At 40.5% G+C, this 20908-nt stretch overlaps 1 protein-coding gene across 8 annotated transcripts in view; it reads left to right on the top strand.

Annotated features, from left to right (window-relative positions):
• Positions 1-20908, top strand: part of ZNF318 (zinc finger protein 318) — a 44118-nt gene that overhangs the window by 22907 nt on the left and 303 nt on the right. For 3 of the 8 annotated variants that reach the window (XM_086371752.1, XM_086371753.1, XM_086371754.1), the window contains one exon: positions 44-4444. In XM_086371752.1, the coding sequence (XP_086227878.1) occupies positions 44-3352 (3309 nt within the window). In that variant the 3' untranslated portion in view covers positions 3353-4444. Of the gene's footprint in view, positions 1-43; positions 4445-8771; positions 8918-9747; positions 12701-20065; positions 20184-20908 lie in introns of those variants that run through there. The other 5 variants (XR_015153223.1, XR_015153222.1, XR_015153225.1 and 2 more) reach the window with 5 other exon arrangements.

Raw genomic sequence — 20908 nt, 5'->3', positions numbered from 1 at the left:
TATTTTGCCCAGTTATTGAGCCTTTATCTTTTCTCTTCCCTAGAAATATGTGGTTGAAAACCCATTGTATGAGGAACGACGGAATCTGGACCGCCAGGCTGGCTTGGCCGTGGTCCTAGAGACAGAACGGCGGCGGCAGAGTGAGCTGAAGCGCAAGTTCAGTGAGAGACCAAAGGAAGAGAAGAAAGAAAAACAGGCAAAGATTATGAAGGAAGTAAAGGAGGACGACAGGGTGTCTGAGGAATTAGAGGACCAGCTTTCTGAGGGTAGAAACTCCCCTGAAAAGGCTGAAAATAGAAAGAGGCCTAGCATCAAACTCCAATTAAAAGAAGAAATAAAGAAAGAACCACCAATATCTTCCTCTTTTGGGAAATTCAGCTGGAAGAAGCCGGAAAAAGAGGAGGAAAAAAGTTTAGTGATCCCAAGTATTCCCAAAGAAGAGATTGTGGAAAGTGGTAAGGACAAAGAGGATGGCAAAGCTGATCCTGGGAAGACAAAGCCTATCAAAATCAAACTCTCTGGGAAAACTGTTGTTGCACATACTAGTCCTTGGATGCCTGTAGTGACAACTTCAACCCAGACTAAGATCCGACCCAACCTGCCCATCCCATCCACAGTCCTCCGCAAATCAGGTTCAGCCACAGTAAGCAAGCCAGCTCCGCTTAACACGTTTCTATCCATCAAATCTTCTGGAACCACTGCTAAGCCTCTGCCAGTGGTTAAAGAGTCTTCAGCTGATCTCCTCTTGCCTCCCGACATCATCTCTAAAGCATTTGGAGGGGAAGAGGTGATTTTGAAAGGGTCTCCAGAGGAAAAAATGGTGCTGGCTGAAAAGAATGAGCCATCACATATACCTGAACAAATGCTACCACCTCCTCCACCTCCACCTCCACCGCCACCTCCACCACCTCCAGTTATACCTCATCCAGCTTCCCCCTCTCCTGCCCAAGCAAATGCTATTTTGGCTCCAGTGAAATCAAACCCAGCTGTATCTCACACTGTCATCCCTGGCTTCCTGGGTCCTAACATTTTGAACCCAGTATTACCGGTAGCCATCATGGCCTCAGCACAGCCTACTGCCATTCCTTCTGATGAGACGGCTCCTGGGGTGAGTGAGAGTGACCGGGACCAGACCCTGTTCTCTGTGTTGGTGCGTCCTCCACCTCCCCTCTCAAGTGTGTTCAGTGAACAAGCCAAAAAATTGGAAAAGCGTAATTCATGCTTAGCCACAGCCAATGCTAAGGATCTGTATGACATATTCTATAGTAGTGGTGGAAAAGGAGCCCCTGAGACTAAGCTGAGTGGTGGTCCATTAGCCAACGGGGAAAATAGAGCTGAAAATTCAGATGCCTCTTCCACTTCTACTTTGAACAGCAGTGCATCCCAAGAGGAGTTGCCTTCAGGTAGAAATTTGGTCTCTGCTCCTATGGTCAGCAGCTCTGAAAAGCCCATTTCAAAACCTCTGGTGTCCCTAGGAAGATTGTCAGCTGTAGAAAATGTAGATTCCAAAAACAGAGGCAGCAGCTATGGCTTCCTGCAGCCTCTGACAAGGTTGTGCCAAAACAGGCCTTATGAAACTATTACCCCAAAGACAGAGACTTTGGCCAAGTGGGCCTCTGGTTCCTTCCAGAGTGATGCTAATAAGGATGTAGCTCCAGTGAGGAAAATTGAACTTGACCTGGGAGACCCTGGGCCACCAGGTGTGGAGCCAGCCTCTGAGCTGTCAGATACACAGTGTCATACCATGCAATCTCAGAAGTTGGTAGAAACCCACCTTGTGGAATCTAGTAAGCAGCAAAGCCAGGAGCTCCACCAACCTAAGGACTGTGGGAAAAGTGAAGTAGAGACAAGCACTGAACTAAAAGAAGAAGGAGTGAAACTCTCTGAAAGGACAGTGAGAGAGGGAACAGATATCAATGTTGGGCCCAATAGCATAGAGGACTCTAATTTGAACAGTGGGAACAGATGCATGTGGGAGGAAGAAGTAGAACAGCCCAACTTGCATAGGACTGACAAAAAGGCTAAACAGTCCAGGAAATTGATAACAGAAAGTAAAACTCAAGGTAAAGTAGTACCTGAATTGAAGACACAAACTGTCTCTTCCACAAAGGCAAAAATAGACTCATTTCCGTCAGAAGTTAGGTCTTTACTCCAGAACCCACAAGATGTGAAAATTTCTGCCCCAGAATTGCTTCTTCAGTCCCCATACAGATCAGATATGTGCTTGAAAGACCATGAACAGAAGCAAGGAGTCCCAGCTTGTAGTGAGGAGTGGCTAGAAAATTCAGCACCAGAATCAGCTTCCAGAACTTCTAGGTACAGAAGCCTCAAACTGAAGAGAGAAAGATCAAAAGACTTGCAGGCTAAAATGACCTATAAACTGACTGACTGGGATGAGAACAAGAATCCAGAAACCTGGGAGAGCCCAGAGAAACCAAAAGCAGAAGCCCTGGAGCCTCGAGATGTCCATCCAGAACTAACAGTGACAATAGAGAGCAAGGCCTTAGAAAACTTTGAAGTTACAGATTTAAAAGTAGAAGAGCTTGCTGCCCTGGGAAGCCTGGGGGATATTGGTGTTGATTTCTGCAATACTCGGGTAGACCCAGCACATAGATCCCCAGTTGCCCTGTCTCAGAAAGTATGTGAAGAAAATTCTGTGTCTCCTCTAGGAGGTAATCCCTCCACTCTCACCGACTTTGAACCAATACCATCCTTTTCTGAGTTTCCCTTAGATTCTCCCAAAACCCTGGTGCTGAACTTTGGAGCAGAGGGTGAACAAAACTCATCTAATCCCAGAACTGGGAGGATCGCTCCTAACATTTTGAAAACTGGACTTCCTATAGAAAATGTTGGCCTTGGCTTGGGGAACCTAGAGGGAACACACCAGGCCCTGGACCTGTTAGCAGGAGGAATGATGCCTGAGGAAATAGAAGAAACATCTAAATTAGAGAAACAAGATTCACTCAGATTGGAATCAGAAACAATTAATCCTTTATGCCTTGGGCCATCTCCTTGCCTTCCAGACCTTGTTGATTTTGTCACACGGACATCTGGAGTTCAAAAAGAGAAGATACGTTCTCCTCTCTCTGAGCCAGGTGACCCTCCTGAGTGTAGTTCCCTGGAGATGGGACTACTGCAGCTAGAAATACCGAATGCATCCATCACGGAAGTAGCAGTTCCTCAAGTAGATGAATATAGTGACAACCCTTTGAATGTGGTAAAATCTGTGGCTTCAGGGTCCCATACAAGGGAACGGGTAGCCGGAGGCAGTACGATCCCTCAGGAAATAGCTGCACAAGAAGCTGCTGTTGATGCGCTCCAGGACCACACGGAATCCAGTGTTCACAGCTGAGAAAGCACTTTCAGAGCTACTTGTGGATGAATCCTATTGGCTTCTAGAAATCAGGTGCCCAGGTGACCCAGGACTAGTTGGATCTCATCTGGAACCTACACTAAGAGATGCAGTCAGCATCTTAGAGTAAATGTTCATGGAAGCTAAAAAATTTACCTCCGTTCCTTTTTTCCTTAAGAAACCAGACAAATCAATCATAATTTCTATACATATCTGTAAAAAAAGTATTTTCTGTTAATTATTATTATTATTTTTTTTTTTGCCAATTTATTTTCTCCAACTTTGTCATTAAAATCAAATGTCTATCTGGCTCACCACCTAGTGTGCTTTGATTGTATTTTGGCTTTGACTCTGCCATTTCTGGGGGAGGAGGGAGACAGAGCTGACTTCTCCAATTGCTGTGTTGTATTCCCACCCAATTTCTTGGGCAGCTGATGGATCTCTGGGAGAAAGACAAGAAAGCCTGCTGAAATGGAAAACTACTGATGAAGGAAGGATTGTTCATCTCTTAGGCTTTCCATTTGGATGGGCCTGCCTTAACATTGTTTGAAATGCAGTGTGAGTAGCCCTTTTGTTTACTGTTTATTTCCTTGTGGCATGTCAGTCCCCACACTTCCTTCATTCTGTTGCCCTTTCTTGAGCTGGTCCTGCTAATCCACAAACCTATTTGGAAATGACCTCAGTAAACATAGAAGAAAATCTACCAGGCTCATTTTTGGAAGACAACAAATCGGTAAGGCTTATTCATGGCTTAGTGCCAGGAGCAGATATGCTTTTGGGGTCCCTTTTGTTTTTGAAATGGCCTTTGTTCATTGTACTGTGATCCACTGACACTTTGTGCAAATTATTTAGCAGCCATTTTCTGTTCTGAAGAGGTAGAGGATCTGAAGCTTGTTTTGGGATTGTACTCCTTCTCTGTTCCACACTTATATGTATTCCTCCCTCTACCTCTCCCTTTCCCATTTTTTCCTCCATAGTGTGATGTTTTGGGTTGTACATTTGTTCAAAAGATTAAAGATTTATGAGTTGACTTGGACAAGTTTAACTTTATTTTTATTGTGTTAATTACTTGGAATAAATGCATTAATCTCATGTTTCTTTCTGGATTTTTGTTTTGCAACCACACACATTTGAATTTTATAGGAAAGCTAGAACAATGAACTTCCTCTGCCCTATTGTCTGTCTCCCCCTCCCAACCTTCTTTCCCCAGTTGTTAGGGCTACTTCTGTTCCGATATTGTCTGTGCCCCAGTGCTTCCTGGATGGGTAGTGAGTAGGCAGCAGAGGTCTGGTTTTGGCATCTTTCTGTTATGCAGCTTTCTATATACTTTTATGTTGACTCTCCCAGTGCTCCTCTGGGAACTGAGCTCCCCAAAATACTCAGGTTCTTGCTGAGGGTGTTCTTGGGCAACAGGGAGCTTGGTCCTTAGATTTTCTAATATCTGTCCCAGTTTCCTCTTGACACTGTAACCTGGCTCAATAGAGGCTTTGATGTCTTATTTTCCCACATGCCTCAAAAATAATGCAAAGTTGCCGATCTTTTTTCCTAAGAATTCTTGTTTTTCCTGTTCCTTGTGTGCAGAGCTGCAGAATCCCTGAGTTAAGTTTATGAAGGCTATTTTTCTTCACTGATTTAGAAATTTAGAAGTTGTCCTGGCCTCCCTTCTTCATCTTGTGGAAGGGGCACAGATTTGGAGTAGTTAGGTCCTTGGATGATCCTGGGCCATTTGCCTTACTGTGGTTTCAGACGAGTTACTTTGCCACCCTGTGCCATAGGGATTTTTTTCTTTAATACGGAGGATCATTATCTCCATCTCACACCAGATGTGTACAAGGTCAGCCATCCTGAACTGTCTTCCAAAGTCTGCTTTTTAGGCTGAAACCTGAGTTCAGTGCATCTTTTTGGCCTGGAAACCATAAGCAGATTCAGAAGGTTCCCTTTAACAAAACATAAACCAAGGTAAGCTTCGGAGATAGATTTGTTTCTCCAAAGAACTGCTGCTCCCTCTCCATTCTAGGAGTTTATTTACAGGAATTCGGAGAACATAAGAGTTTAAAATGCCAGTTGTTACTGATTTTCAGGACTGTTCACTTAGTAAGTTCCACCTCCCTTTGGGGAGAGATGGGTGAGTTTAGGGTAAGCATGGAGAGGGGTTAATGCTATACAGATCCCAGTGCTAAACTCTTGGAGTCAGAATCTTACTCTCTGGTTAGAAGCAGGCCAATTGAGAAGGATGGGGAAGGGAAAAGACAAAATTTAGGAAGGGCAGAACTAATTTAGGGTCAGGAAGGTCCCCTGGAGAAGGGCATGGCAACCCACTCCAGTATTCTTGTCTGGAGAGTCCCATGGACAGAGGAGCCTTGTGGGCTACAGTCCTTGGGGCCCAAAGAGTCGGACACGACTGAAGCGATTTAGCATGCATGCGTGAACTAATTTAAGTAACTGGGGCTGGAGTACTTTGCGAAACTCTCTTGATAAAGGGCCCCTACCAATCTTAGGCTTTTTCTAGAATAATGCCCACTTTTAAGAGCTGAAGCAATGTGTTCTTCATATCTGCTTTAAACCAGCAGAAGGAGAGCTTTTAGGATTCTGTAGTTTGGGTGGAAAGTGTTGGTAGCTTCCTCTTTGATCAGTGGGATAAGGTTTTGGAGCTTATCTAGAGAAGCCATTTGAAAGGAAGGGCAGAACTTGAATCCAGTTGCTAGCACCTAGAGTCAGGGCCTGTTTCTTTTTATTCAGTACTATCACAGTACTGAGTAAATTTTCATCTTAGGAGACAGGCACATGGAAAGAGTGGACCCTAATCTTTACATGTGGCTTGTGGTGTCACATAACTTTTAAATATCAAACATCAGAGACAGTTTTTATTTGACTCCCTCAATTATGAGAACAGATGATCAGCAGTTGGGTTTTAAATTTTGGCAAACACCAAATTTTACCTAGGTTGTGTAAATAACCCCCTAAAACTTCCCCTTGGCTTTGTGAATGGAGGCCTTTGCTTTGTAAATCTCTTTCTTTGCAGCTAGCTTCAGGGCACATAATATTCTTAATAACCCTTCTGCTAAGTATACCTGTTTGACGCTATGCCACTCCATCTCTGAAAAATGTCAACATGTTAGCTAATGTTTTGGTAGTAAACACACTAGAGTGTATACCCATTTATCAGACTGCCAGGTTAAGAGACTGAGGAAGAATGGGGAGGTGGGGCTGGGGAGTTTGGACATATAGAATGCAGGTGTCCAGTAGGGACATTAAGTGTTTTATTTTAAAAAAACAAAAATGGCAGGGGATCGAGGAGGAGACAGTAAGGTGGGATTTTGTAAAAATACATATTCCCAAGCCCTGGTTTTAATTTCCACAAAGCTTACCTTTGTTCTAACCTACAAAGAACCTAAGCAAGTTCTTCATTAACAATTCTGTGAGAAGATGGACAAATAAAAATAACTTGAGATTGTGAGCACATTTCTTCTTTATTTACCCTTAATTTTACAATAATGTCTGTAATTTTTAACCAAAGATTACCTATATAATAACAGTATTCATTGATATGCTGAGCACCTGAATTTACAATGAAAACCTACCCTTGAAAAATATCATCACCCAGATTTGCCCTCAACCCTTAACACTTTGCAAGACCATGTGCATTTACATTGTAGCACTTATTGTGGTTGTACTTTTTTATTTATGTGTTCCTTTGATTAATATGTGCCTCTTTCCCACTCCCTTCCCCCAACTAGACTATAAATTCTTGAGAGCAGGAAGTCTGTCTTTGCTTACTGTTTTTTATCTTTGTATTCACAGTACACAGTTGCCTGGCACATATAAGAGTGCTTGATAAAAATTCAGTAGAAGAATTAATTTGGTAGTAGTAGCTATTTTTTTTTAATTAACTGAATACTTAGCAATTTATAAGTGAGTAAAAGCTGTAAATTGCTGATTGTATTTGCTGGGTGCTTAATACTTCAGAAGCTGACTGTCCTCTTGCTTCTGTCCTGGATCTTTATCTACAAGGTACTGCCTTTAGCAGTGAGTGAATATCAAGGCTGCCATCATTTCAACAGCATTCCAGAATAAGGATTGGGACACTGCCCCTGAAGCTCCTGCAAGAAAAACAGGATGGGAAGGGGGCAGTGCATTGACTGGAGTTCACAATAAAAGACTCTGGGACTCTGATTTTCAGATGGCTCCCTTTCTCCTTTCAGCCAGATTTTATAGGCATGTTGAAGTAAATTAAGCCCCAAATCCTTCTGATTTAGCCAAAGGAATAATTCAACCTTTCACAGCCCAGCATCCTGTTGTCACTTCGTCAAAATTATAAAACAAGCTGTCAATTTTATTTCTGGAAGGAGACAACCAAAAGAGTTGCCTTTGGAAAAGGAAGGAGTGGTGCTTTCACTTTTTATTTTGTATATTTTTAGTTTGAACATTCTGACCATGAAAATGCATTTTATATAAAATACAAATATTTTATACCCATATAAAATATGTACCCATATAAAATATGTACACACACGGAATTTTTATGTCAGTGAGACTTATCTGGTGCTGAGAATTGTAGACCAAATTTTTTTTCCCCTTCTGTATATTTTTATGTATGAAAAAAAATTAATTTTTAAAAAAAGTTATCACTCAGGGTATTCCTGTCTTCACGGTCATCAGTTTTCCGTTATTACAAATAGGTCTTGGTGCTTTTCCCTTAAGACTTCTAAATTCCTCTATTTCCGTCAAGGTGGGGCAATATACATTGAAGAATACCACTCTTCTCTTCCTCTAACCTAGCTGTAGTTCCTACCTCTATGGAACAGGTTACGCATTTCCATTCATGCTGTATGGGCACTTAGACATTAAATTATATAAATCAAGATACCTGTCTTCACAAAGCTTACTTTAATGCAGGTATACAAAAGATACCACAAAGTCTTTGTTGCATTCAAAGGGACATAAGATAACGTATCTAGATGTGTTGATTAAAAGCTTTACAGGCTTTTGTTCCTTCCACTCATAAAGGATCAGGCAAGAAAAGTGTTTTGTAGTAAACAAGGGAAATTAGCATGTTTAAGAGAAGCGAATGAGCAGAGTAAACATAGAGACAGAGGGACTTCCCTGGGTATTCGGTGGTTAGGACTCTGTGCCTCCACTGCCTGGGGCACGGGTTCAATCCCTAGTTGGAGAACTAGGATCCTGAGTGCCGCACAGTGTGGGCCGCCCCCACTCCCAACCCATCAAAAAAAAGACAGTTACATTATGGTAGAGGAAGGTAGCAAAAAAATCGACCATGTTGAGGTACTGTTTTCTTTCGTCTTCTCTCCGATACTTTGCCCCTGCTAAAGTTCTATCCAACCCTCCATAGCCTGCCTACATAAGGATGATTATGATGACATTTACCGACTCTAACCCACTTATCTTCCTTTTTTTTCAGGAGCAATTGCAGAAGTCTAAAGATTTCTAGAAGGAAGGACTGCAGAAGACGTTTTTGTTCAAGGGAGGCAGGGACAGAAGCCACAGGAACAATGAGTACCCCTGGGGCCAGTGGGCAGCGTCACCTCTAGGTCTGACTTCCAGAAGGTGCGTATGATTGCTGGAGCAGGAATGGGTTGTGGAGAAGGTCCTGTTATTTTCGCTGCCAGGAAATGGTGAGTTGGGTGAGCAAAATGTTATTTATGTCTGTATCTTTGTACCAGTAGAGGAGGAGCAAGATGAGGATAGGAACAGAAAGCATATATTTTAAACTTACCACTCCTCATCTCGAATTATCTCCTAACTTCTCTCTCTCATTTTGAGATTTTTTTTAATTCATTTATGGCTGCGCTGGGTGTTCGTTGCTGCATGCAGGCTTTGTCTAGTTGTGTCAAGCCGAGGCTACTCTTTAGTAGTGTGTGGGCTTCTTATTGTGGTGTCTGCTCCTGTGGAGCATGGACTCTAGCGTGAGTGGGCTTCAGTAGTTGTGGTGCACAAGCTTAGATGCCCCATGACATGTGAAATCTTCCCAGACCAGGGATCAAACCTGTGTCCCCTGCATTGGCAGACAGATTCTTTTCCACTGAGCCAGCAGGGAAACCCTCGTTTATGTCTCATTTTATGCCCTGATACTTATGTTACAGCTGTGGGTTCAGACCTTCTTATCCATCCTAGGCCCTGGGCCCAATGTTCCTAGCTAATAGAACATCTCCCATCTCAGTTTTAGCCTTCGTTACTGGTCCATACAAAAATCCTTGGAGGATTGGAAAGTGTTAGTCACTCAGTCGTGTCTGACTCTTTGAGACCCATGAACTGTAGCCCGCCAGGCTCCTCTATCCTTGGAATTTTCCAGGCAAGAATACTGGAGTGGGTTGCCATTTCCTTCTCCAGGGGACCTTCCTGACCCAGGAATTGAACTCAGGTCTCCCTCATTGCAGGCTGGCTGAGCCACCAAGGAAGCCCGTCCTTGGAGGAGTGGGATATAAATAGACAAAGGAGTCTTAAGAAAGGGGGAACGATCACAGAGGATATGTTTGAAAAATCCTGGGATTTCGGACTTCAAGACTACTATTAGCAGTTTCCATTCAGTCTTACTTGTCTTCTACACACAGTGAAACTTTTGGTATACAGAAAGAAGCAAGCATTTCAAAATACCAAGGAAACACCTTGTTCTCTGTGCATCTAAAATGCCTGTAGGTGCTTCTTTTACTCCCTTCTGTGCTTTGAAACTGGACTCAGGAACACCGGATGAGAACTTGACTTTTAGGACCTTCAAACTCTTAAGATTTATTTAAATCTGAGCTGCCCCAACTCCAGATTTACCTTTAAAACTGTTAGCCTAGTTTTGTTTATGATTTGTAAACCTGGTACTTTTAGAGCCATTGAGGTCCACTGCCCAAATAAATCTGTAGTTTGGATAACTTTGAGGACTACTCATAACACTATAAAGAACTTCATAATGTACAACCAAAGCCATCAATAGAAGAAGAAAGAAGTAAGGAGTGAAAAAAATCTCACAGGGCCTCTTTTTGCTGAACTTATATTCATTAAGGACTACTCATTCCTCAGGCATGACCCTGTGGATGAAGCAGTGGAAAGCAGCCTGGTGCCAGGGCTGCCAACACTTTGTCACCACTACTTTCTATCCCTTGCTCCAGCTCAAAATGTGTTTTTCATCAGCTACCACATTCCTCTGCTCAGGGACAATCAGTGGTATGGGTCACAGCTTTCATTCTAAAATGTGACTCACCTACCTACCAGCCTCTGCTTTGCTGCTTAGACCTCCCTTTGTCAGTGATGCCTGGGGGTCCGCCTTTGAGGTATGCTGATCTGGGGCATGGGCAAGGGAAAGCAAACATTTTTTAGAATAATATTTTTCCATTTGGAAAAAGATTTTCCCTTTTAAAATTTGATATGCTAGAGTTCACATGTTATTAATGAGTAATAATTATTAATTATTGATTAATAATAAACCTTTTTAATTGAAATATTTCTATAACATTAAATTTCACATAACATGATTCATCATTTTAAAGTGTACGGTCCAGTGGTTTTTAGTATCTTGAAGGTTGTGCAGTAACCCCCATTGTCTAATTCCAGAATATTTCCATCACTCTCTTAAAAACACATCCCAATTAGCAGACATTCCCAATTATCCCCTGCCCCAAAGCCACCAGCAGTCATCAATCTGCTTTGTGTCTTTATGAATTTACCTATTCTGGACAATTCATTATAAATAGAGTCATATAATATGTGGTCTTTTGTATTTGATTTGTTTCACTTAACATTTTCAAGGTTCATCCATGTTGTGCTATGTATCAGTAATTCATTAGTATTTTATAAGTGTAAGTGTTAGCTTCTCAGTCATGTCTGACTCCTTGCAACTCCATGAACTGCAGCCCGACAGTCTCCTCTGTCCATGGCATTCTCCAGGCAAGAATACTGGAGTGGGTTGCTGTTGAATAATATTCCCCTGTATAGATATGCCACATTTTGTTTGTCCATTAGTTGGTAGACATTTGGATTACTTCCACTTTTTGGCTATTATGCTGCTGTGAACATTTGTGTACAGGTATTTGTGTGGATGTATTTTTCAGTTCTCTTGGATATGTACTGGCAACTGCTTTTAAAAAATACAATTTTTATTAAAGTATAAAGTGCATACAAAAAACAAGCACACACATCACAAGTGTTAAGCTCAGTACTTTTCACAAAGTGTAACACTTTGTGTAATGCTTTGGGTGACCAACACCCAAATCAAAAAATGGAATGTGACCAGCACCCCTGAAGTCTCTCTCATGTTCTCTTGGCAGTCACTACTTTCCTGAATGTAACTGCTATCTCAAGTGGGTTTTGTTTTTGTTTTATGGAGGTGAAATTCACATAACATAAAGTTAGCCACTTTAAAGTGAGCAAGTCAGTGGCGTTTAGTACATTCCCAATGTTGTACATCCAAAACCTCTGTCCAGTTCTAAAACATTTTCACTACCACAGAATAAAACCATTATACAGTTAGTTCCCATTCCTGCCTCCCCTGGCAATCACCAGTTTTCTTTCTGTCTTTCTGGATTTACATATTCTGGATATTTCATATACATGGAGTCACACAGTGATTTTTCTGTTTTCTTTCACTTGTAATAGTGTTTCTGAGGTTCATGGATATACCATGTATCAATGTTCCATTACTTTTTTATGACTGAACAATATTCCATTGTCCGTGTATACCACAATTTATTGATACATTCATCCGTTGAAAGACATTTAGGTTGTTTCCACCTTTTGGCTACTGTGCATATTACTGTTATGAACATTTATGCATAAGTACTTGTTTTGAGTACCTGTTTTCAGTTATTTTCAGTATGTACTCAGAAGTGGAATTGCTGGGTCATATGTTATATATTTAGCATTTTTAGGAACCACCAAACTGTTTTCCCAGCACCTGAATCATTTTACGTCCCTTCCAACAATCCAGTTTCTCCATATTCATGTGTGCATGCATGCTTAATCACTCAGGTGTGTCCAACTCTTTGTGACCCCATGGTCTGTAGTCCCCAAGTCTCCGTCCATGGGATTATCCCAGCGCAAGAATACTGGAGTGGGTTGCCATTTCCTCCTACAGGGATCTTCCTGACCTAGGAGTCAAACTGGTGTCTCCTTTGGCTCCGGCACTAGCAGGCAGATTCTTTACCACCGCGCCACCTGGGAAGTCCCTCCATATTCATAGCACTGGTTAAATTCCTTTTTCATGTATTATAACCATCCCAATATTTTATTGTGGTTTTGCTTTGTATTTCTTGATGACTAATGATATTGATCGTCTCTTTGTGCTTTTTGGCCATTTATATATCTTTTTTGGAGAAATGTCTAATAAAGTTCTTTTCCATTTTTAAATAGTATTATTTGCTTTTTATTGTAGAATTCTGAGAATTTTTAATATATTCTGGATACTAGACCTTTATCAGATACATGATTTGAATATATTTTCTCCCAATCTGTAAGTTGTCTTTTCACTTGGTTTTGTTGGCTCTTTTTTTCCTAGTCCCTCTAGGTGTAAGAGTGAGGTTGTTGATTTGAAATCTTCTTTTTAAAAATGTTTACTGGACTTGGGTGGCAGTCCAAGACTTTACCTTCCAGTGCAGGGGGTGTGGGTTTGATTCCTCATTAGGGAGCTAAGATCCCACATGCCTGTGGCAGAAATCCCAAAACATAAACCAGAAGCAATATTGTAACAAGTTCAATAAAGACTTAAAAAAAATATTCACAGCTATAGTTTCCCTTTGAGCACTGTTTTCACTGTACTCCATACATTTTGATATGTTGTGCTTTTATTTTCACTCATCTCAAAGTATTTTATAATTTCTCTTGTGAGTCCTTCTTTGAACTGTTGCTTCTTTAAGAGTGTGCTGTGTAATTTCCACATTTTGTGAGTTTTCCTCCTATTACTGATTTTTAGCTTTATTCCATTATGGTTGGAGAAGACACTTTGTATAACTTTAATCTTTTTAAATGTACTGAGACTTGTTTTGTGACCTAACATATAATCTATCCTGGAAAATGTTTTATGTGAGCTTGAGAAGATTGTGTATTCTGCTGTTTTGGGGTATTCTGTGTGTATCTGTAAGATCTAGTTAATTTAGTATTGTTCAAGTCCTCTATTTCCTTAGTGAACTTCTGTCTAGATGTTCTGTTCATTATTAGAGTATTGGAATCTCCCAGTCTCCCACTATTGTTGTAGAACTGTTTCTCCCTTCAATTGTGTCAATATTTGATTCATGTATTTTGGGTTTCTGTTTGACACGTACGCATTTATAGTTTCTATATCATCTTAATGAGCTGACTCTGTCAATGTATGATGACTTTCTTTGCCCTTTAACAGTTTTTAATTTTTTTATTTAAAGTCTACTTTTTATTTTTATTTAAAGTTTTAATTTTAACACGGCTACCTCAGCTCTCTTTTGGTTACTATTTGCATGGAATATCTTCTTCCATCCTTTCAACTTATATGTGTGTTAGGATCTAAAGTGAGTTTAAAGTGAGTCTCTTGTAGACAGCATGTAGTTGATTTTTTTTCATCCATCTGCCAGTTCCTGTCTTTTAATTGACGGGTTTAATTTCTTTATATTTAAGGTGATTATTGGTAAGAAAGTACTTAATGATATCTTGCTATTTATTTTCTTCTGTCTTATGTCTTGTCTTGTTTCTTTTTTGTTTCTCAGTTCCTTCAATACTGCATTTTGTTTAATTTATTCCCAATGTATTGTTTTGATCCTCTCATTATTTCCTTTTCTATATATATTTTAGATTTCCTCAGTGGTTACCATAAGGATTATAATTAACATCTTAAATTTTATAACAGTCTCATTTGAATTGATACCAACTTAGCTTCAATACTGTACAAAAAATTCTTATTCTGCTCCTATATAGCTCCATCTCTCTCCTTATGTTTTGTCACAGATTACATCTTTATATATTATGTGTTGATTAACTAGTTTCATAATTATTGTTTTGTGTGTTTGTCTTTTTTTGTTTGTTTGTTTGTCTTTTTTAAATTAATTAATTTATTTTAATTGGAGGCTATTTACTTTACAATATTGTAGTGGTTTTTGCCATACATTGACATGAATCAGCCTGTGTCTTTTAAATCATATAGGAAACAAGGAGAGTGGTCACAAACCAAATAATACTGGCTTTTATATTTACCTATGTTACCTTTCCCAGATTTCTTTCTCTCTTTGTATGGCTTTGAGTTATTGAGTTACTGTCTGTTGTCCTTTGATTTCAACCTAAAGACTTCCCTTTAGCATTTCTTGTAGCCTGGCATTGTCTAGTGGTGATAAACTCCCTCAGCTTTCACTCTCTAGGACGGCTTAAGGTTTTAATTTCCTCTTTGTTGTGAAGGATAGTTTTGTTGGATACAGATTCTTGGTTGAGAGTTTCTTCTTTTAGCATTTTATGCCACCCCAGTCTTCTGACCTCCATGACTTTTGATGAGAAATCAGCTGTTAATCTTATTGGAGATCCCTTGTACATGATGAGTCACTTATCTTGTGCTGCTTTCAGTATTCTCTCTTTGTCTTTTGCCACTTTGATTGTAAAGTGACTTGGTCTTGATCTCTTTGAGTTTGGTCTGTTTGGAATTTGTCCTACTTCTTGGATATGTAGATTCATGTCTTTTGATGAATTTGGAGAGTTTTCAACCATTATTTTTTGCCTCTTTTCACTCTCTTCTCTTTCTGTAACTCCCATAATGCATATGTTGGTCTGTTTGTTGGTGTTCTATGCATTCTTTAGGCTCTGTATCACCAGATGGTCAACACCAAAATCAGATTGATTATATTCTTTGCAGCCAAAGATGGAGAAGCTCTATACAGTCAACAAAAACAAGACCAGGAGCTGACTGTGGCTCAGATCATGAACTCCTTATTACCAAATTCAGACTTAAATTGAAGAAAGTAGGGAAAACCACTAGACCATTCAGGTATGACCTAAATCAAATCCCTTATGATTATACAGTGGAAGTGAGAAATAGATTTAAGGGCCTAGATCTGTTAGATAGAGTGCCTGATGAACTATGGAATGAGGTTCGTGACATTGTGCAGGAGACAGGGATCAAGACCATCCCCATGGAAAAGAAATGCAAACAAGCAAAATGGCTCTCTGGGGAGGCCTTACAAGTAGCTGTGAAAAGAAGAGAAGCGAAAAGCAAAGGAGAAAAGGAAAGATATAAGCATCTGAATGCAGAGTTCCAAAGAATAGCAAGAAGAGATAAGAAAGCCTTCCTCAGCGATCAATGCAAAGAAATAGAGGAAAACAACAGAATGGGGAAGACTAGAGATCTCTTCAAGAAAATTAGAGATACCAAGGGAACATTTCATGCAAAGATGGGCTCAATAAAGGACAGAAATGGTATGGACCTAACAGAAGCAGAAGATGTCAAGAAGAGGTGGCAAGAATACACAGAAGAACTGTACAAAAAAGATCTTCACATCCTAGATAATCACGATGGTGTGATCACTGACCTAGAGCCAGACATCCTGGAATGTGAAGGCAAGTGGGCCTTAGAAAGCATCACTACGAACAAAGCTAGTGGAGGTGATGGAATTCCAGTTGAGCTATTTCAAATCCTGAAAGATGATGCTGTGAAAGTGCTGCACTCAATATGCCAGCAAATTTGGAAAACTCAGCAGTGGCCACAGGACTAGAAAAGGTCAGTTTTCATTCCAATCCCAAAGAAAGGCAATGCCAAAGAATGCTCAAACTACCGCACAATTGCACTCATCTCACATGCTAGTAAAATAATGCTCAAAATTCTCCAAGTCAGGCTTCAGCAATATGTGAACTGTGAACTTCCAGATGTTCAAGCTGGTTTTAGAAAAGGCAGAGGAACCAGAGATCAAATTGCCAACATCTGCTGGATCATGGAAAAAGCAAGAGAGTTCCAGAAAAACATCTATTTCTGCTTTATTGACTGCCAAAGCCTTTGACTGTGTGGATCACAATAAACTGTGGAAAATTCTTCAAGAGATGGGGATACCAGACCACCTGACCTGCCTCTTGAGAAATCTGTATGTAGGTCAGGAAGCAACAGTTAGAACTGGATATGGAACAACAGACTGGTTCCAAAAAAGAAAAGGAGTACGTCAAGGCTGTATATTGTCACCCTGCTTATTTAACTTATATGCAGAGTGCATCATGAGAAACGCTGGACTGGAAGAAACACAAGCTGGAATCAAGATTGCCAGGAGAAAAATCAATAACCTCAGATATGCAGATGATACCACCCTTATGGCAGAAAGTGAAGAGGAACTAAAAAGCCTCTTGATGAAAGTGAAAGAGGAGAGTGAAAAAGTTAGCTTAAAGCTCAACATTCAGAAAACGAAGATCATGGCATCCGGTCCCTTCACTTCGTGAGAAATAGATGGGGAAACAGTGTCAGACTTTATTTTTCTGGGCTCCAAAATCACTGCACATGGTGACTGCAGCCATGAAATTAAAAGATGCTTACTCCTTGGAAGGAAAGTTATGTCTAACCTAGATAGCATATTCAAAAACAGAGACATTACTTTGCCAACAAAGGTCCATCTAGTCAAGGCTATGGTTTTTCCTGTGGTCATGTATGGATGTGAGTGTTGGACTGTAAAGAAGGCTGAGCGCTGAAGAACTGATGCTTTTGAACTGTGGTGTTAGAGAAGACTCTTGAGAGTCCCTTGGACTGCAAGGAGATCCAACCAGTCCATTCTGAAGGAGATCAGCCCTGGGATTTCTTTGGAAGGAATGATGCTAAAGCTGAAACTCCAGTACTTTGGCCACCTCATGCGAAGAGTTGACTCATTGGAAAAGACTCTGATGCTGGGAGGGATTGGGGGCAGGAGGAGAAGGGGACAACAGAGGATGGGATGGCTGGATGGCATCACTGACTCAATGGATGTGAGTCTGAGTGAACTCCGGGAGTTGGTGATAGACAGGGAGGCCTGGCGTGCTGCGATTCATGGGGTCTCAAAGAGTCGGACACGACTGAGCGACTGAACTGAACCCTTTTTCCTTTCTGATACTCACATAATTTCAGTAGTTCTCTCTCCCAGTTTACTCATTTCTCTCCTGCCAACTTGAATCTAAAGCTGTTGAACCCCCATAGTGAGTTTTTCATTTCAGCCACTGTACTTTTCAGTTCTAGAGTTTTATTTGGTTCTTTTTATATCCTTATATTGATATTTGTTCATTCTCCTGGGGTTTTTTTGTCCATTAATTTCTTTAGCTCTTTGAGCATATCCAAGACAGTTGATTGAAAATATTTGCCTAGTAAGTCCAGTGTCTGGGTTTCCTTGGTGATGGTTTCTATAAATTTCTTTTTTCCCTATGAATGAACCATATTTTCTTTATTCTTTTTATACCTTGTGATTTTTTGGTTTAAAACTGGACGTTTTGACTATTATAACTTGTCACCCTGGGAATCAGATCCCCTTACCAGGGTTTGCTGTTGATTATTGAAGTCTGTGGCCATCATTTGTTTATTGAATTTTCCAAACTGTTTTTGTTAAGACTGTATGTTTGTGTGTGATCCTTAAATCTCTGTTCCATTATCACAGCAGTCAGTGACCTGATGGAGATTTCTTTAAATGCCTGGAGTGGAAAATCAGATAAAAACAGACTAAAACCCCACCTCTCCTGGTCTTTGCAGACACTGACCTGGGGGGCAATACTTCAGTGCTAAGCCAATTTTCCTAGAACTCTGCCTTAACCTTCACCTTCTGGCTGCATGAAGCCCAAAGTTTAGCTGAACATGCAAGCCTAAGGTCCTCTCAGGTCTTTTCTGAACCTTTATCTGTCCTTGGGCATGTATTTTTCATGCTGAATTTCCCCATACACCTGGTAGCCATCTAGAGTTCTTATTTCCCTGTGTGTCTTCCTCCTCAGTCTTCTCCTTTCCAGACTTTTAGATTTGCCTCCTGGTTGTTCGATTCATTGTTTCTTTATCTAGGCAGCCGCTGGTAATATATGTCTTTAAATGGTTTCAGTGAATGTTTTGAAAGCTGCTCCAGCTTGAGGGAAGCACAACAGGGTCAGCCTTAGCACAGATCCTTCAGGGAACCACCAAACAAGGCAGAATTCACAGCTACGATCTTTTGAGAACAAGGTGCATATTGCCATATTGCTTTCTCCTGGCACTAGCAAGCTATACCAGAAATGTGGACTGCTATCCCAATAGCCACCTCCAGGCTGTGGAATGAGACATGTTGGATAGGTAAGCAAAAATGCTGCAATGCTTTTTTTTTTTTGCAATGCTTTTTTACTGAAATTTTGCAGCTACTTTTTTCATTAAGCACACCACTGGTTGGACTCCATTGTAAAATTTTTATTAGATTCCAAAGTTCTCAAGAAGTTGATTCTGTCAGTTTTTGCCAGCTTAATGATAACTTCAGTGGAGGAGCTGATTCTTGGAGCTCTCTGCTCTGCCATTTCTGTGAAGTTACAGTATATTACTTTTTGAGAAACTGTCAATCTGTTTTCCACAGCAGCTGTACCACTTTACATTCCTACCAGAAATGTGAGGTTTAATTTTTTTCCACATCTTTCCAACACTTTTAAAATATATATATATATTTTAAAATTTTTTAAATCTATTTATTTTTGGCTGTGCTAGGCCTTCATTGCTGTGCATGGGCTTTCTCTAGTTGTGACAAGTGGGAGCTATTCTCTAGTCATGATGTGTGGGCTTCTCATTGCAGTAGCTTCTCTTTTACAGAGCGTTGGCTGTAAGGCACACAGGCTTCATTAGTTGTGGCACATGGGCTTAGTTACCTCATGGCACGTGGAATCTTCCCAGACCAGGGATCAAACCCTTGTTCCTTGCATTGGCAGGAGGATTCTTAACCATTGGACCTCCAACACTTGTTACTTTCTGTTTTTCTTTTTTAATTATAGCCATTCTAGTGAGTATGAAGTGGTATCCTTATTGTTTAGATTTGCATTTCTTTAATGACTAATGATGCCAAGCATCTCTTTATGTGCTTATCAGCCATTTGTGTATCTTCTTTGAAGAACTGTCCAAATCCTTAATTAGGACTATTTTGCTTGTAACAGAAACTGAACTCACACTGCTTAAGAGAGAAAAAAAAAAAAAAAAAATGAATAGGTGGTAATTTGTGGTTTGGTAACTGGGAAACCAAGTCAGAGTTAGATCCAGGATGTCAGAGGTGTCATTGGGCCTCTTTGTTCCCCATTTCCTCCCCTCTGCTTAACTTCTCATTTTCTCTTCACTAAGGGGCAAGTTAAGCCCTGCAGTCTCAAGTTGCAATTGTTTTTACAGGCTTCTAAGTAGGAAATGAGACTGTATCTTTCCTTATAGCTCCAAAAAAAAATCTCAGGGAGGATGTTGATTCATGTGAATTGGGCTACATTTCTATCTTTAAACAACTACTGTGGCCAAGTGGATGAAGTATCCAGACCAAGCCCCGGTCATTAGCTCACCCTGGGAAGGCAGGGTCTACCTTACTGAGGAGTCTAGACTAAGTTGAATTAATGTGCACTAAGGAAAATGAGATTCTCCAAAAGAAATGCTTCTAAGTAGAAAATAAAACGTTCATTTAGTACCTTCTTTGTTTGTAGCCTTCTTCTTTGTGGCTTTTTATCAAAAGATGGGTGCTCAGGTTTTTATCTCCACTAAGATACTAGTAATTGCTGCCCTTTTTTTGGTGGTGAGGTGTGGGGTATAAGAGATTAGACATAAAGACCTTATAGCTCTACGTGTTCCGAAAGCTCAGGAGAAGAGGAGAAAGAACCCAATCATTTTGGAGTTGGGAAGAGGGTAGAACTTGGCTCCTGATTCTGTGAACTTGAACTTCATAGAGGAACTGAAAGACTTCTCTATAAAAAGGTAAGCATTTGCATTTATTGAAATTCATAAGATTAAACTGTTTTAGTCTTATCACAAAGTCTCATGACCTGAAAAGACTATTCTTGTGTATTATATATATAAAAAAAAATTTACCCCCAGACCTTAGCGAGAAGATGAGGAAGTTGCAGATAGTTTCCACCAAGGAGCACTGTCACCATCTATCAGATTTGTAAGTAAGCTGACCACCAAGTTTTACTCCTCTTCTCTGTTTCCAGCATATGGATACATTTTTCATGCTGCTGATTATTTGGAGGTCATTTTAAAATATACACTTTCAGATGAAATGCACATTCCCAAGTAATACTTGAGAAGCCAAATCCATCTTTGCATGGAAAACCATCATTTAAAGCTGTTATTGATTTCTTCACAAGCGTATGTTTTGGGCTTCCCTGGTGGCCCAGTGGTAAAGAATCCACCTGTGATGCAGGAGATGCAGGAGACATGAGTTCGATCCCTGGGTTGGGAAGACCCCCTAGAGGAGGGTATGGCAACCCACTCCAGTATTCTTGCCTGGGAATTCCCTTGGGCAGAGGAGCCTGGTGGGTTACAGTCCACAAGCATATGTTTGAAGGCAGCCATGGTGAAGGGTCAGGAAGTCCTTTCTGACAGTCTTGATTCTGAATTAGTCCAACTGATGCCACTGAGTCACAAAATGTAGTTCTCTCAGTTGCCCTAAGCAGCTAACCACAAGTAGCTAATACACA

Source organism: Bos grunniens, chromosome 23 (assembly GCF_055505025.1).
Source record: "Bos grunniens cultivar Pamir isolate PY7600 chromosome 23, Bosgru_T2T1.0, whole genome shotgun sequence".
Taxonomy (NCBI): Eukaryota; Metazoa; Chordata; class Mammalia; order Artiodactyla; family Bovidae; genus Bos; species Bos grunniens.
This window is presented reverse-complemented; position numbering and strand designations above follow the sequence as displayed.